Here is a 17269-nt window from a genome sequence, read left to right on the forward strand (position 1 = left end):
GTGGGAACATGCCTGTCACAAATGTGACAAACGTGTCCCTCCCTGCCTTGGCCGGCCCCTCCGCACCGCATGGCTCCAAGAAGGGGAACCTTATGGAAATCTGTCGGTCGGTTACGGTGTGTAACTGCTAAACGAGTTACACAAAAAAACAAAAGAGCCAACGAGAAAACCCCTCACTGATGGCAACAAGCGGCCTTCTCCCTGCTTTTATTGACCAGCATGAAACCCAAACGCTGGTCCATTCTGGGTTTTGGCGAAACAGGTGGGCTGGTGGCGGTAGAGGTGGGGGAAGAGGACCCCATCACAACCTGTGCCACGAGCACCAGATCAGGGCAGTGTTGGCCGCGGCGTTAATGCGTGATTTTCTGGAGGTGCCGTCTATGCATCTGAACGAACGATGCCATGGCTCAGGCCTCCCTTCTGCGAGGAACTGTCATCACGCCAGTCAAGGGGGGAGCGGGCTCCCCGCACCGTTACTCCATATACTCCCAGAAGGCCGCCGGCCACTCGGCTGTCCATGCCCGGGGCCCAACACAGGTGGAACGCGCTGGGCAGGTTGTGTTCGCCCTTCCGACTCGCCCCGGGAGCAGCTTTGAACCCACGATGGATGGGGTTTGGGAGGAAAACGGCCAGCTTGCCCGTGGGTCGGATGGCGTGCTCCCAGGGCGTGTGTGTGTCTGCTCCCGGCGCCCCCAGCAGGACTCTGTTCCAGCTGCCCGCAGCGATGGCCTGCTTGATGACCTGCCATTTCCCGGCTTCCTCCCCTTTCCTGACTCGCTTCTGCCTTCGCTTACTGGCATTTCCTGGGATCTCTTCCCAAATAAACCACTCAGGCTCAATTCTTGTTCCAGGCTCTGAGGCAACCAACCCCAGGCAGACGTCCGCGCGACAGAACTATTCCCTCGGACCCAGTCTCTGTCCCACCCTCAGGCTGCTTCCCACGCCAGGCGCACCAGGGCCCGACACGACACCTCGGGATCTGCCCGGCTGCCTCAAACAACATCTTGTCTGCGCAACTTCTTTATTGCGTATGGCTTGCTCTCCTTTCCGGCTCCCCTCTCCCAGGCTTTCCCCAGAGTCTTTCCACTGATGGAAGCCATCCCTCCCAGACCCTGGCAGCTTCCTTTCATGTCTCTCAGGAGGCTCTTAAGAGAAACCACCCTTGCCTCGCGCGGCCCGCCCCCCCCCCCCCCGATTTTGCGCACGCAGAGGGCAAGTCTCTGGGACACGATGCTCTTCCTCTGGAAGTCGGCATCTGGAACACAGCTGTTCTGATGCAGTTCCAACTTCACAGAGCAGGCTGACAGTGGTCCTCAAGGCAGCACCCCTGAGTTTTGTATCTGCTTCTAAATGATGCTCCCCTGAAACCCAGGAAAACTTCGAGCACCTCTTATCCTCTCTTCAGCCCTCCTCCCCCACCCCTCTTCGTCGTCGTCGTTGTTTTTCTCTTTTGCCTTTCTTTTTGACTCATGTGACTTTCTGTCTCCCAGGCCTGTGGCAGGCAGACAGGATGCTTAAGAGCATCCCCTTGTTAAACGCCCGCTCCGCGGGCTGCCGTGTGTCAGTTTCTATTCAAAGACCTCAGTGGCCAGGGATTTATTTGGAAGTCGGTTTTCTGGTGGGTCCGTTTTGGCTGGGGGTGATGTGCATATTGTGTCTGCTGTGCTCGCCAGAGGGGGGCCCCCGAAAGGGTCCCCGCCGTCCTCCGCCTCCCACGCACCGCAAACGCTTGCATGAACACCAAATAAACCAACAGCCGGACAGAGATTTCTTTGTAAAGCAGGGCCCGTCTCCGGGTCTGTCCTTGCTGAAGGACGATTTCACGACTTTCCTCCTTTCTAAGACAGTCACAGACCAATCCCCTCCTGCGATCAGCTTCTTCTTCAAACAACTCTGAAAGACCTGTTTTCCTGACTTCCGTGTTCTTTCAGGTGATCCGAGTGTCCGAGATGATGCGCTCTGTCATGATCTGTCCCTGACTATTTTGCTTTCTAAATTCGTATCTGCCTACTCCCACCCCGGTGCTGTAATCACATATCTGTTTGTTCATCACCCCTCTTTCGACAATATTAGTTCTTCACAGACTCCTTGTCTCTGGAGGACAGAGACAGCATTTTTTCTGTTTTTGGGTTTTTTTTTTTTTTTGCCCCCCACTGCTGTGTCCTTAGCATTTGAATAATGCCTGCCCTACAACTGGTACTCAATAAATATTTGTTAAGAGAAGGAATGAACGAATAAACGGATCTTCAGAGAAATAAGGATAAAGAAGTTATCTCAGACTTTAAGGCACTGAGTCTGTAACAAGAGCTTTAGGAATCTGTTAATAGAGATGCACCCAGAGGAGACGGGAAAGTCCATCCCTGGAGACTTTCACGAGTGAGGCCATCACCGAACGTTCCTCAAGTGTGACAGTCCTGCTGGCTACTTCCAGAAAGACACTGAATTAGAGGCCAGGATGCACAAGGTAGCAGTGGCTGCCCAATCCGTGATGTCCTTTCTTTACGATGTCCTCCACTGGTCAGGCCAGCAGTGTCGTGGCCACACGGCTTTCCCACTTCCCGAAGCCTCAGTTTTCCCATCTGTAAAATGCAGCATTTAATACCAGTGCCTGAGAGTGCTCGGTAGGCTGGACGAGCTGACCCATGAAGCAGGTGCCCAGGGAATGGTAGCTACTACTTCTTCGTGGCTTTCTTCATGACCAGAGCTGCTTCCACCAGGACGCCTTTCCACTTGGACCACCCTCTTCAATGACTGCAGCCCACCTCTCGAGCTCCTCCGTGTGAAGGGGGCTGTGCCAGTTGGCTTCGGAAGAGTGCTGTGATCAACTGTTGCCATTGTGTCATCTGATAAGAAAGACTTGACTGGTCCAGTGGGGTGGTAGTGCTTTTTCTCTGTTCCCCTCGAGCCGCCTCGCAGAGAGAGGCTGATAAAGAAGCAACTCAAGAGGACGATCCTAAGTCTTACGCATCCTTCCAGAGCCCTCCCTGCCCGACCCTACTGTGTCGCTCCCCTCAGCTGACATGGGCTTTTGGGGCCCCGTGTCCTTGCCTTACCTTCGCGCGGCACTGGTCACAACTGACCTGCACTTGCGTGTTTAGAAGTCTACTTCGGTCCCAGTCAATAGCAAGGGACGAAGTCTAGGGTTGAGACCTAAAAGGCATTCATAGAAGACGTGCCGTGTGGAATGACAGTGCTATGGGGAGATGAGGCTAGAAAGGCGAGCGAGGGCCAGGCTTAGCATTCACGTGAAGAGTCTGGGCTCAACCGTAAGAACAGAATGGCGTCCCTTAACGGCAGGACAGCTGGGGTTTCACATTCCCTACAAGACTGTCCCCTCATGGTTAGCATCCTCCCGCATGCAGTTAGATGCCTGCTACTCAGAATAAAACTGGATGGAATGGAATATTAGTTGACCTATGTGGCAAAATACAATCTCAATCTCTAATTCGCCATCCCAAGTTAAGCTTCAGATTCCACATTTCCTTTTTTGAAATCAGATGGTCAATAAAAGATAGTAATTACACACATTGCATTTCAAGTGAGAGAAGAGAAGGTTTAAGCTTAAGGAAAGCTTTTTCTACATCCCACCCTCTTTCTTAGACCTTCAAAATTAAAGCCTAACATCAACTGGGGGGAATTATAATTGATTTTATTTCTAAGGCAAGAAATTGACGAATCTGTAAATTTGTTTTAAAGGAAAAAAAAAAGTCTGTCTCATCAGTCAAGCTTCCTGAGGGCAAGACCTGTCCTTCTACCTGTGTCTCTACAACAGCTGGGAGGGAATGTGTCTATCTGCCGACTCTATGTTCTTCCCATGGGACTCCTGAAATACAGAAGAAAAGTCTCTGAGAAGCACCTGGGTGGCTCAGTCAGTTGAGCATCCGACTTTGGCTCAGGTCATCATGATCTCATGGTTTGTGAGTTCAAGCCCCGCATCGGGCTCTGTGCTGACATCACAGATCCCGCTTGAAATTCTCTCTCCCTCTCTCTGTGCCCCTCCCATGCTCATGCTCTCATGTTCTCTCTTTCTCTCTCTCAAAATAAAACTTAAAAAATATTTAAAAAAAAAAGGAAAAGTCTCTGAGATTAAGATGAAGCGAAGAATCTGTCTTTAATGTTTTTAAGATACATTCCACCCCCTTCGAAAAAAACAAAAAACAAAAAAACCTCTAAACCAAAAAAACCCAAAAAAATCCACAATGCTTTCCAAAAGAAGGTAAGGAAAAGGGCTTAATACGTGAGTTCACACACTAAATCAAGTGAAGGGCTTTCAGCTGGATCCAAGTGAGGAGAGATAAATAACTTGAGTTTCTGCAGCCTGAGCGGAGATGAGAGACGCAGGACTGCGGGCTTAAGATCAAACAAAATGAGAACCGGGATGGCCTCTTTCCGGTTCCCCAAAACCCATCCGTTCTTATCCTAAAGGTTATGAAAGGTTTTCTGAGACTAGCTGAGCAAATGAGATCCTGTTCCTTCCTTGGGAAAACTTGTTTATACTGTATCCATTTTTAGACCTCGTAAAAGTTGGTGAACTCAGTTCTTCCCCATTAGCCCGAATTCTTCCACACTCAGCAAATATCAACAGGAAAGGGCTTCAGTCATTGATAACAATGAAAGCAGAGAGTTCACATAGGGCCTTAATAAGCTGGCTGCGCTGACAGAGGGAAAGACAGAGACACAATCTCCAGCTCGTGTTTATAGAATAACGGGTTTGAAAGGATAGAAAAGATACCGAAATCTAGGTAAATTTATTCTGACGGTGACAACAGCACCGTCTCTTATACAACTCATACTGGTCGAAGGATTCGTTTTGGAACTGTCAAAGCTTTCAAGCAGAAAATTATTCTCAGTGGCTGAAACTTGGTTAAACAAATTTCACTGTGCAAGGAAAAACCAAGTTAGTTTTGGATGTGCCACGGGGGGAAGGCAGGCAGGCAAGCAGCAGAAAATAACGGGGCCGGCCAGACAGGAAGTGCCATCCCCACACAGGGACCCAGGCAAATAGGTGATGGGTTTAAAAACCTTCAAATATAAAAACAAACAAAAATCCGATATTTTTCCTAACAACATGATCTATTTGACAAACAGGAGGAATTCTTATAAATATTACTAGTGTTCATCTCTTGCCAGATATTTAAATATCCGTGGAGAGATGTGTCGAGAGAAAAGTAATTATACTGTAAAGAAGGGGATAGAAAGCCTTCTGCTCCAAACATGGGTTTTCAGCTGAAAAATCTAGGCTTTTTAGCCAATTCTCAGTCATTCTGGAACGGCTGTGTACTAACCGATCTCAGCTAGCTCTCACTGTGGGGTTAACTCTGTCGTACCTCTGGAATCACGCTTGAAGCGAACAACGTGACATCATTTTGAAGACACGTCTACCCCCACAGTATGAGAGTGGTCCATACATACCTCCCACCGCATTACAGCGAGATGTCATTTCCCAGAGGACCAGAGCCATGGAGTAGACATCCGTCTGCTTAAAGGACTCGACATTCTCCAAATTCATCCTGGACTCTAGGACTTCTGGAGCCATGTATCTTGCAGTTCCCACCTAAAGCAAAAATAGACATTGAGGCCCATAGTGTAATCCAGCTGCATTTTTATTCTCAAAATATAACTGATGTTTGTTCTCTACACATGCAGATGATCTTTGAAAAGCACACTGCTCTTTTAAATAATGAGACTGGTACAGAAAGGGACAGCCTCTGAAATTGTTTTTAAAAATAGTTTTTCTCTCCCTGAACACACTTTTAAAAATATAAACAAAGCACGCCAAAATAAGGAAATGTCAAACCCCAGGGCTGCTTTCTCTCACTTCATGATATATGTCATTGTATTATACAATAACATCCTCACAGATAACTGGGGAGACATCTGTGATATGTTAGAACTTTATTTTTGCTTTTGCAAATAACTATTTTCTCATTCCTGAAACACCAAGATTTATGGTGAAAGTAAGAATAATTGCCATTAGTTTCTGTCACTTAAGGACGGCCTCAATATCTTTTGTTTACTCCGTGGTACATTCTAGTGTGCCAAGAATGTAGTGTACCTTCATAAAATCTCTACTAAACTAAGCTGCGTGAAAGTATTTCTATAGTAGAAGGCCAAATCTAGATCACTGTAGAATTGTGATGAGCATGCTATGCAATTTTCTTTGGACAATGGCTGATAATGCAAAAACAGTGGTATACACAGGAAAAAAAGGAGAAAGATATTTCTAGGGAAGCAATCACTTAAATGTCTGATTTTGCAGTATCTATAGCTTAATTAAATAACAATGAAGTCCTTACCTTTTCAAGAATCTAGGGCAGGTCATGTGAATTGATATTACTATCCCAAGGAATGTTTCTTAATTGTATGTATCAGAGGGAATTCTTCTTTTCAATAGGTCATTGCATGACTCACTACCCTGCCATATTAATCTGTCCATGTTGCATTCCATATGTTTACCTCAACAATGCCTGTGCAGCTATGGACCCAAGAGGCCAGACCAAGGAGTAACTGAATGCTTCAGAAGCACATACCCCCACTTTCTTAGAGGAAACAACGGTGCTTTCCAGACTCGACTATAATCCACATCAAGCGTCCAGTGTGTGAAAACACGGAGCACCGTCATTCGTGAAGGATGGCTTGGTAATTTCTAGTGACCTTCCAATACCTCCTTACCCAAAAAGGTTTCTATTTTCATCTATGAGATGCTGCAAAAAAACTGTAGAATTGTATATTCACTCAGTCTGTCAACTCACTCAATAAGTATCTATTGGTCACTTTCACCGTTCAAGGCTTTGTGCTAGATATGACCAAATGGATGTGCATTTGGGCTTCAAGGAGGTTGCCTTCTAGAATGGTAAAAAGAAAACAATGTGGCCACCAACAGTACCGAGTAGGAAGTGCTCAGCAGAAGAGCAAGAGAGGGGAAATAAATAGAGGCAAAGCACTAATGGCGTTAGAAGCAATGAAATGTACTCTGCAAACGGGAGAAAAATGAAGACCGACTCAAGGAGAAGAATGTCTGTCTTGAATTGGAAGAGGTCTGCAGAAACAGGAGGAGAAATGCTGTCCATTCGTAACGACACCCTGGCAGAAGACAGTGGGGCATTCCCAGGGCCAACTCCCGACCTCGGCTACATTCCCTTGACAGGTGTGCAGAGCACAGGGCCGTTGGAGACAAAAGACACGGGAGATGGATGGAGAGGTAGGGCGGGGCCCCCTACAAGTAAGGGGATCCAGGTCTAACTTACCTGCCCGCTGTTGGCCAGGTCATCCACAGACAGGGTCGGGTCCAGACGCAGGGAAAGCCCAAAGTCACACAGGCAGCAGGTCAGATCATTCTTGACGAGGATATTGGAGCTCTTGAGGTCCCTGTGCACGATGGGCATCTTGGGCCTCCCGCACAGGGTGTGGTCGCTGTGCAGGTGGGCAATGCCCCGGGCGAGGGAGCTGCCCAGCGTGCGCAGGTCCTCCCAGCTGATGACGTGCCGCGTCAGGTACTCCTGCAGGTTGCCCTTGGCGTGGAAGGCCGTGATCAGCCAGTACTGCTTCCCCAGCTCCGTCTTGCGCTCCTCGGCTGTCAGGAACTGCAGTATGTTCTCGTGCTTCAGGTTGATGTCTGAGAAAATGTCCTTCTCCGTCTTCCAGGAGGCGTACTCCTCGTAAGGGAAGATCTTGACCGCCACGGTCTCGAACTGTTCAGAAGTGTTCTGCTTCAGCTTGGCCTTGTAGACCTCGGCGAAGCGGCCTTTCCCCACCAGGGTGTCCAGCTCAATGGGCAGCAGCTCTGTGTTGTGGTTGATGTTGTTGGCACAGGTAGAGCTGATGTCAGAGCGGTCGTCTTCCAGAATGATGGCAAGGTGCTCGCTGAACTCCATGAGCTTTCGTGGCTTGCTGGTATCCCAGGATGGGCTCAGCTTCTGCTGCCGGTGAACACGGTAGCAGTAGAAGATGATGATGACGGCTATGGCGATCCCCAGGGGGGGCAGGAGGCTGACGCCTGTCACTTGGAATATGACTAACAACAGGTCAGGGTTGTTGGTGGTGTATTCTGATGTGGAAACAAAACAAGGGAGAGAAGAAGTTGGGTTCAGTGGGTATACACGGTCAGGGAGCGGGTCCACGCCTTAGGCATCTACGGGGTTTGACACCTGCATTATTTTTGTGGTTAATATATCGTGACTTTTTGTTCCAGGGATGGGTGCGCCTGCGCAGTCTTCCCCGCCTCTGGCCACCTATTCAGTGTCTCCCATTCATCCCTCAAACTTCAGCTTCGATGTCACTCTCTAAAGGAAATCTAGGAAAATGTGGGAAAACGTTTTGTTTTATATATTCTCATGACGCTCTACATTTTTCCTATGCAACAACTTAGCACAATTTGAATTAAATAGCTATGACTTTGGTTACTGGCTTCACATCTGCCTTTCTCTACTTCCCCCACCCTCAGCGGACTGAGAACTCCTTGCCGGCAGGGGCCGTGTCTTTCTCCGGCACTATTGTAAACAGTGCCTAGCACACGTCAGGTCCTCGGCAAGTGCTCACTAAACGGACAAAGCATTTACTGAGGGTTAACTAAGCCCAAGGCTGAGCAGGTGGCTTCGGTAATATAGAAAGAATGACCTTTGTTCTTTTCTAAACAAAGAATGTCTTTGTTCTTTTCTAAACTCTAGCTTGTCCTGTTCTGACCGACACCCAGGCCACCCTTAAACATAGGTGGTGGGGAGAGGAATCGATGCAAAGGGTCTTTTTGGAAGGCAGGTACCTTATACCCACCCAACATCCCTCTTTTGAACGTGCATGTGATGTGCAGTTTCCTAGAATAGGAATTCTTACTAGCAACAGTGGAAATAGTCTTTAAAAAAAAAAAAAAACTTAATGTTTATTTTGAGAGAGAAAGAGAGAGCAGGGAAAGGGCAGAGAGGGAGGGAGAGAGAAGACCCCAAGCAGACTGGTGCTGTCATTGCAGAGCCCGATGCGGGGCTCAACCTCACGGACTGTGAGATCACGACCTGAGCCAAAATCGAGAGTTGGACCCAGGCGCCCCACAACAGTGGAAGTATTACTACAAAGCTGAGAAGAGTAAAAAGAAAGGCAGCCATTTTTCTAGCTTGGACCACTGAAGCATGCCTGGGGATTGATGGAGGGGAGTCCTTAGCACCAGCTATCTGACCACATACACGGTCTTGTATGTCAAACTATGGGTCATGTGCTAGCCTGGCCTGGCTCTGGGAAGAAGAGCATAGATGGAAACAGTGGCAGAAGACAGAGAAAGGCAGTCATGGTTCAGCGAGACCTTTGTGTCGGCTTGTCTCCACTGGACGAGAATGCCAGAATTCTACTGGTTTTATACGTCGGTCATTTCCCCTCACAGGTACCTGTGAAGAAGCAGTCCTCATGATCAGAGACTAGATTCACTCATTGAACACAGCACTGTTGGATGCCACTGTGGGCATGGCATTGCCCTCAAAGAGGTTATAACCCAGGAGAGGATTAGGGCACGTGTACAAATGCATAGAGATAATGCAGCAAGCAGGGATGGGGCTAAATGTGTGCTACAGTCTATGTGTTGGCAGAATATAGAAAACCTTGGAGAAACAGGGAACCGCGGTGGCAAGGACTACCTCTGAACTGGTCAACGAACAATGGGAGAAAGTGAGTGGTGACCAGAAGAAATGTTCTGTTAAAAAGTAAGAATATATGATTTGAGGAAGAGTAGTTTTCCCAAACCAATAGCTCCACACAAGGAAACAGAAAGAAAAAAGGTTGGGTAGGTGACACGGAACCGGAGAGCACGTCAGAGAGAGTACGTATCGTTGTTCAAATGGCAGTTTTCACCTACTATAGGCGTTTGATGAGAATACAGTGATGAGAATACAGTCCAGGTACGAGGGAGAGAACCATTACCTTTCAAAGAGAATCCGTCACCTAAATCATGTCTGGTATCGTCAGTCAACAAAGCTCAGTGAGAAAGGAAGCTTGTAGCAAGCCAGTTTGGAGTGGTTAGGTTTCACATGATGTACCGCTGAGTCTTGAGGTCAGTTCTGAGTGGGAACACCAACTTCAACTGCCTGTATGTTCTAGATGAAAACTTTAGATCTTAAGGAGATGCCACAAAACGCTGGAAGAGCAACCCCCACACATCTGAATTTCAGCAACCAAGAGGGGGGAAAAAAAAGTCACTCTTTTGGGGAAAGGTCTCTTGGTGCATTTAAAACAAAAAATTTTTTTAACATTTATTTACTTTTGAGACAATGCGACAGAGTGCAAGCAGCGGAGGGGCATACAGAGGGAGACAGAGAATCCGAAGCGGGCTCCAGGCTCTGAGCTATCAGCCCAGACTCCGACGCGGGGCTCGAACTCGTGAACTGTGAGATCATAACCTGAGCTGAAGTTGGACGCTTAACCGAGCGAGCCACGCAGGCGCCCCTGGTGCATTTTTAAAAAAAGAATAGGAAAAGGGAAACAATGTGGCAATTGACTCTTGCAAACCCAAATTCTTGCTCACACTGGAAGGCATGAATAGGACAAAGGACAGGTGAGACACCGTAAGTGACAACGGCACAAGGCAGTGGCAGAGAGGGTTGGAACTGCAAACGAAGAGAGTTCCTGTGGGGTAATTACAGACTGTCCCCATCTTTCAACAAAGTATGAGCCTGGAGAGCAAGGTTAAGGAGGGGGGGCAGATGAAGGAATAGAGCGGAAAACAACATTCCGTCCTGGTAACTCTGCCTCTATTATCTGAAGTATCCCATGAATGTGTCTGCTTCAAGCACCCACTTGTCTGTAACTACACGACGCCTTATGATCGTAGATCGGTTTGATCCCTGCATCGCTGGTTTCCCCCAAGAGAAAGTAAGCTCTTTATGGGTAAATCTATGTATCGATCATCGTCCTTATACCCAGTGCCAGGCTGAGGAAGGGGCACTTACACTACTCAGCAAGTGTTCGCTATAGAAGCTGGATGGATGACGACTTCACAGGACAACAGCCCTCACACGTTTTCCGTTCTGCAGCAGGGGCTGGCAAACCACAGCCCAAGGCTTATTTTTGTACAGCCCTGTGGGCTACAAACATTTGTTGCTTTATTTGTTTGTGAAAGAGTTGCTTAGAAAAAGAAAGAGACTAACAAGTACATGCAGCGGAGATGATATCTGGCCCAGAAAGCCTAAAATACTTCCTACCTCGCTCTATATAGAGCTCTAAGTTTGCAGGCCATCTTGTGTGGGTGTTTTTGTTTTTTTTTTTTAACAACCTGTAACACATTGGCAGAATTTGGGGAGAGTTCACTTTGGTCCAAGGTGAATATATTCTGTTTCACATATGGGGCAGCAATACAATTATAAAATATATAAATATAAATTAATATATAAATTATAAAATATATGATTATATATATAAATATATTAAAAATATAAAATATAAATATAAAATTTTTAGAATATTTTAGAAAATATTTTAAAATATTTTATTTTCTTCAATATTTTAGAAAATATTTTAAAATATTTTATTTTATTAAATATTTTATTAAAATATTTTAAAATATTTTAGAAAATGTAAAAATATTACAAAAACAATTTTTTTAAATGTTTATTGTAGGGGAGAGATAGAGAGCAAGTGGGCACGAGCAGGGGAGGAGCAGAGAGAGAGGGAGACACAGAATCCGAAGCGGGTTCCAGGCTCTGAACTGTCAGCACACAGCCCAATGCAGGGCTCATGAACAGAGAGATCATGACCTGAGCTGAAGTCGGCGCTTAACTGACTGAGCCACCCAGGTGCCCCTAAGATACTTTTTATAAAATATAAAAATATAAATACTGCATATTTACTTGGCTGTGTCTTCAATTCATCAAAGTGTGCAAAACATTCAAATGAACTGTTTATCTATTGCTGATGATTTTTTAGAATTCCTGGCCATAGATGAAAAGGATCTTCCTTGCTAATTTCTATTCTTTTCCAGGCTAAGGGAAACACAAAAACAGAAATCCCCTGAAATTTATGTGTGAAGAAGATTCTAGAAATCCCCAACCGCGCCCCCCCCACCACCCCCCAGTTCAGTGTCAGAAACCAAAAGTTTTACTTTCCCCTCAAATTTCCTGTGATTTCTTTTTGAAAACCTACATGTAAAAATTTGATGGGGCAGGAATTACTGAATAACATCTGTCAATCTTGAAACTTCAAAGAGGTGGTGGAAAACCCTAACAATAGCAAACAGGGTTAAAAGGGAGCTCTGGGATGTGGTTTCATCTAAATAGGAGCCACCCACACCCTCTCGGTATTAACCCTTGGGCTGCTACAAAAGCAGATTCAGGTATAGGCACAAGCTGGCATTTCCTTTACTCAGAGACTACCAGGAGATGGTATTTCTTTTCACCAACCCTCAATTACACAAGAACTAAGATATTGAATACTTAGTATGAGCCTGGCTATGTGCTAACTTTTATTTATATATATATGTATATATATATATAATGTATGTACATAATATATATGTATATATATAATAAAAATATATAATATAAAATATATTACATATATAATATATATTATATATAAATTTTTTTTAATGTTTATTTTTTGAGAGACAGAGCGCGAATGGGGGAGGCGGAGAAAGAGAGACACAGAATCTGAAGCAGGCTCCAGGCTCTGAGCTGTCAGCACAGAGCCCAACGCGGGGCTCGAACCCACGAACCATGAGACCAGGACCTGAGCCGAAGTCGGACGCTCAACCAACTGAGCTACCCAGGCGCCCCAATTTTATATCATATTTTTTTTAATCTACAGAAAAACCCTAGGAGGTAGATATTACTATTATTATAAGCCCCATTATACAGATAGGGAAGCTAAGGGTTATATGGATTAAATGATTTCCCAAGATCACAAATTGAGGCAGCAGCAAAGCTACTATGTGAAACGAACGGTCTGATTGGAGCCCCGCCATGTTGTCTGTACACTTCACATTGGTGAAAGCCAATGAAGAATGAATTTATAAAACCCCTTAGCTTGATAAACTGGTTGCCTTCAATGGGCACTAGGCGATTTTAGAAACATCTATTAAGTGATATTGGCAGTTCTTAGATAACACATCCCAAACGGCATGTTCTAGGTGTGCAGGTGATTCTCTTTGGTTTTTAACTAAGAACCACAGTGAGTAGTGTCCCCATGAATATGTGTCTTTTCCCTGCCTGGGAAGAAAAGTCTCACATGAGGGAGAACCTAAAATCTCTTTTGTCAGAGTCTACCCCAGGGCCTTTGACAACATAGGACGCTCAAGATGTAACTGCCGAACCACTGGAATTTCTACATAATAAATTGTTGCCTGGATGTCAGGTAACTAGTGCCCAAGACCTGACAATCACATTACGCTCCCTTGTCACGTACCATCCAGTTAGACACAGGTGTTCTCTACTTCTTAAACGTTCCTGTTAAGTCACTGGCTTTTTACACAAGATCTACACTAGTACCTGTTTATGCTAACTGAAAGAAATCCAGAGAGCATTCTGACTTCTATGAAAGAAGGCAAAAAGAGAAAACGGCATCCAGTGTTTGTTTTGCAGTGAGCTGTTGTAGAGGAGGCACCCCCCCCCAGCCCCCACCCCAGCAGCGAGACCAGCCCTGCCAAGCCCCTTCCCTGGGAACCACACTCAGCAGCTCAGCATCAGGCCGCCATAGCTTCGAACTCTGTGAACATCTGTGCTTTATCTCAATTTATTTTGTGCATCCGTTAGCAAGATGTGTCCCACAGTATCAGAAAAGCCTAAAAAGTGATTATTTGGGGGAATGTGGGAATGCTCAAAAATGTTTCCAAATAAATTAATGGTAATTGCTTCTTTGCTTTACGTCATTTTGGCTTACGAAAGGTTTCATTGGAATGCTCTGCTTTTGGGTGGTGGAGGAAACCATATACTTCTGGGAGGGGAGGAGTACAAATAAGAGAATTTCTTTAAGATTCATAAAAAATAAGTCTCTACACTCTAATAGAAAAGTTATCAGCCTGGGCTCCATGGATAGAATTCAGTAGATCTGCAAATTTAAATGGGCAGAAATCACATCTTTTTATTTTCTCCAACTATTGGCTAAAGTAACATTTCCTACAAGTAGCTGTAGCTATGACCTTGTTACCAATAGAAACCACAGGTATTTTCATGCCATGTTGCATTTATCACAAGATGTCTTTGTATATCATTTATACTCATCACTTAATATACTTCAGTGTCTTAGATCTGATGCTGGATCTTGTTAAAGCATTATTACAGAAGCACATATTACTGTATCCCAAATGTAGTTTTTAAAACATTTGATAATTATATTTCAATATCATTAATTTTCCTTGGAATCCTGCATATTATATTTTATGCATTTAAAAACATCCTTTTGAGAAGGGGTCCACTGGGTTCACCGGACTTCCAGGAAGTCTATGGACTTTTGTCCGTGGCACATGCACAAAAAAAGCGAGGAGCCCATGGCAGAGGGAAGTCACTGGAGCACCAGTATCTGCCAGGATTTCCTAGAGCAGTGATTCTGAGATTGGGCTGTTTCTCCAGGAAGTTACTAAGGGAGGAAGCTGGTGCCAGTGATAGATCCTAACTCTGAATTCCATCAGAGCTGCTGTCTCCCTTGCCCCGCATGAAGGGAGGTCTGCAATGGGTAATGGTGGGAAGCCCTCCACTGAAATCCCAACAATAATAAAGAAAATGATCATAAAATGTGCTTTATTGAACTAGGCACTGAGCAATTCACTTTATAAGCACCATTTCACTTTATTTCTCCAACAACCAAGTCAGGTTCCCTTAATAGCCCTGTTTTACAGACGAGGTTATTGAGCCTCGGTTGGTTCTACAACATTCTTTTAGCTTACCTAGAAAACTAAGTAAAAGTTGTCCCTAGTATCAAGTTTCCTGCCAATTTTCTCTGGCACAGCCAAAGCTGGAGTATAGTTATTAATGAGACACGTTTTTTGCTCACCATCATCACGCTCACAGCCAGACACAAAGATAAGGAGACAAGTCAAGTTTGTTGAGTGAATGAATGAATGTATCTGATGAATCAACCTGATGAGGAATATTTCTGCAAAGCTGACTGCCTCTTCTCCAGAGGCCAAATTCCATGAGTGAGCCAGACCTGACTCTGCTCACATACAGTCTCCCTGTAATTTGTGCATGGCATGTGGGGACTGTTAGCTTGAGTACCTGGAATGTGGTGTGAAAGAAGGAGCACTAGATTAGAGATCAGGAGACTGAGATTATATTCCTGTATCTGTCATTAATCACCCATGAAATCCGAGGCAAGTCATTTCACCTCACAAGGACTCAGTTTCCTAGGAAAGCTATGGTTCTTGGTTCCCACTTGAGGAAAAAAGAAATGCCTTATCAAGGCTTCCAACAGAAGACATCTTGGCTTCTTGGCAAAATGGCCAATTCTAGGTCTGGGACTGGAAATAATAAGTTTGGAATATTTTGTTATACCACATAACAAGGAGGTGATCAAAGACTACTCAGGTCATGACCAAAGGACCCAGAAGCCATCATGAAGAGACTCTCTGACCAAGACAGGATAATGAAGATTTTTAAAAAGCAACACACTTGGGACTCAATTAAGTACGTTTCAACTTATAAGAATGATTGACAAATAAATTTATCAACTTCTGAGGCAACAGAACGTCAACTCATTATACTGAAAACTAGAACATGAAGAGAAACATCAAGCATGCATCTTGCCATTTCCATCAGACCACAGCACTGGATAACCAAAGAGTTGAATAAAGCATCTCCTTGTTAAATTATTCTAGCGAATAAGTGCAAATGAGTTGGAAGAAACAGATTATCCTTTTTTTAACCCTTTATAAATTAAATGGATCTAGGCAACAAGCATCCACGCCAACCAATGTAACAAAATCAGAGATGGTCGGACATCATCACCCCTGATGGAGTACCTATAGACTTGCCAAAGAGATCTAAGTGGGGTCTGATGAAACCTCCAGATCCAGCTGCCAATTTTCAAACAATACAGCGAATCGAGAAATGCCGCGGATTGCACCATGAATGCCACCAGCAAAATCCGGACTGTAAAATAGTACAGGTCAACGTGGTTCTTCAATAGATATGATGTAGGGGAAAAAGGAACTGGGGAGAGCAGATTTAAAAAAAAGAACCTGTAGGTATATCAAATTACCAAAATAATAGTAATAATAATAAGAAGAAGAAGAATAGGTAGGACTATGCTAGTGTTTGCCAGATGCAAACGTGGATGATAAAGCTATTTAAGAAAACGCAAGTAAGTGATAATTATAGAAGAAAAATAGCGGTTACTTTGGAGGGAAGGAGGGATCTATGATTGAGTTGAAGAACACATAGAACTTGTAGGATATCTGGCGAAATTATTCATTTTTGGCCTGGGCAGGGGTTATAAGAATGTTAGCCCCATTTGCTAAGCAGGACATTTGTTTTATGTGCTTTTCTGTGTTTGTATTTTATTTTATTTTATTTTGCAAGATTCTTTCTCTTTTCAAAAGAGAGAAATCAGAAGAATAATTGTGGATGCCACACCTTGCTCCTGGGCTAAGTACATTATTTTGGATGCTATTAGGGGAAAAGAAAAGGGAAGATAAAATTCTTTTTTTTTTTTTTTTTTTTGAGCACTTACTACGTGCCAAAAATTTCAGATATGTAATCTCATTTGATATTCAGAACACCCCTTCAAGTATTCACCCCATCTTAGGGGTGAAGAAATTAAATTCCTTGTCCAAATATACCATAATATATTTATCCATTCTACCACTATTGGTCCTTTTGAGCTATGACCGATGTTGCCAGAAACATTCTTGTAATGTGGAGGGAGAGAGGGAAGAGAGGAAGGAAGGGAACTTGAGAGTTATGATGAATCACTCAAGGGCAAATAGGGGGGCTGTTTCTCTCAACTCTGAGTGACCCTAAAGCCTTTGTTCTTTCCATGCCACCAAACTGTCTCCCTAGAAATGAACCCAGAGGTCTCTTTAATAATTCTGAAAATTTCCAACCAAATGTGCCCCACATACAGAGCCCAGACTTAGTTGCAAATAAGGAACCATTTGTAAATGTCAGAGCCTTGATGATAAATATTTTTTAAAGACAAATGTCAAAGATAAATGTTAGTATGCCATAAAAAAATACAAACTGGCAGAAAACCTCAAGGGGAAATTTCATGGTATACATTCCTTTGGAGTGATTTAAAAGTAAACAAGTTGCCTAGTAACACACACACACACACACACACACACACACACACACACACACACACA

At 44.5% G+C, this 17269-nt stretch overlaps 1 protein-coding gene across 2 annotated transcripts in view; it reads right to left on the bottom strand.

Moving 5' to 3' along the window:
• Positions 1–17269, bottom strand: part of TGFBR2 (transforming growth factor beta receptor 2) — a 90542-nt gene that overhangs the window by 11929 nt on the left and 61344 nt on the right. For both annotated transcript variants that reach the window (XM_040479989.1, XM_040479990.1), the window contains 2 exons: positions 7248–8047; positions 5413–5554 (listed from right to left, as the gene is read on the bottom strand). In XM_040479989.1, the coding sequence (XP_040335923.1) occupies positions 5413–5554; positions 7248–8047 (942 nt within the window). The remainder of the gene's footprint in view (positions 1–5412; positions 5555–7247; positions 8048–17269) is intronic.

The sequence above is a fragment of the Herpailurus yagouaroundi genome, unplaced genomic scaffold (assembly GCF_014898765.1).
Source record: "Herpailurus yagouaroundi ecotype Mexico unplaced genomic scaffold, PumYag 159, whole genome shotgun sequence".
Lineage (NCBI taxonomy): Eukaryota > Metazoa > Chordata > Mammalia > Carnivora > Felidae > Herpailurus > Herpailurus yagouaroundi.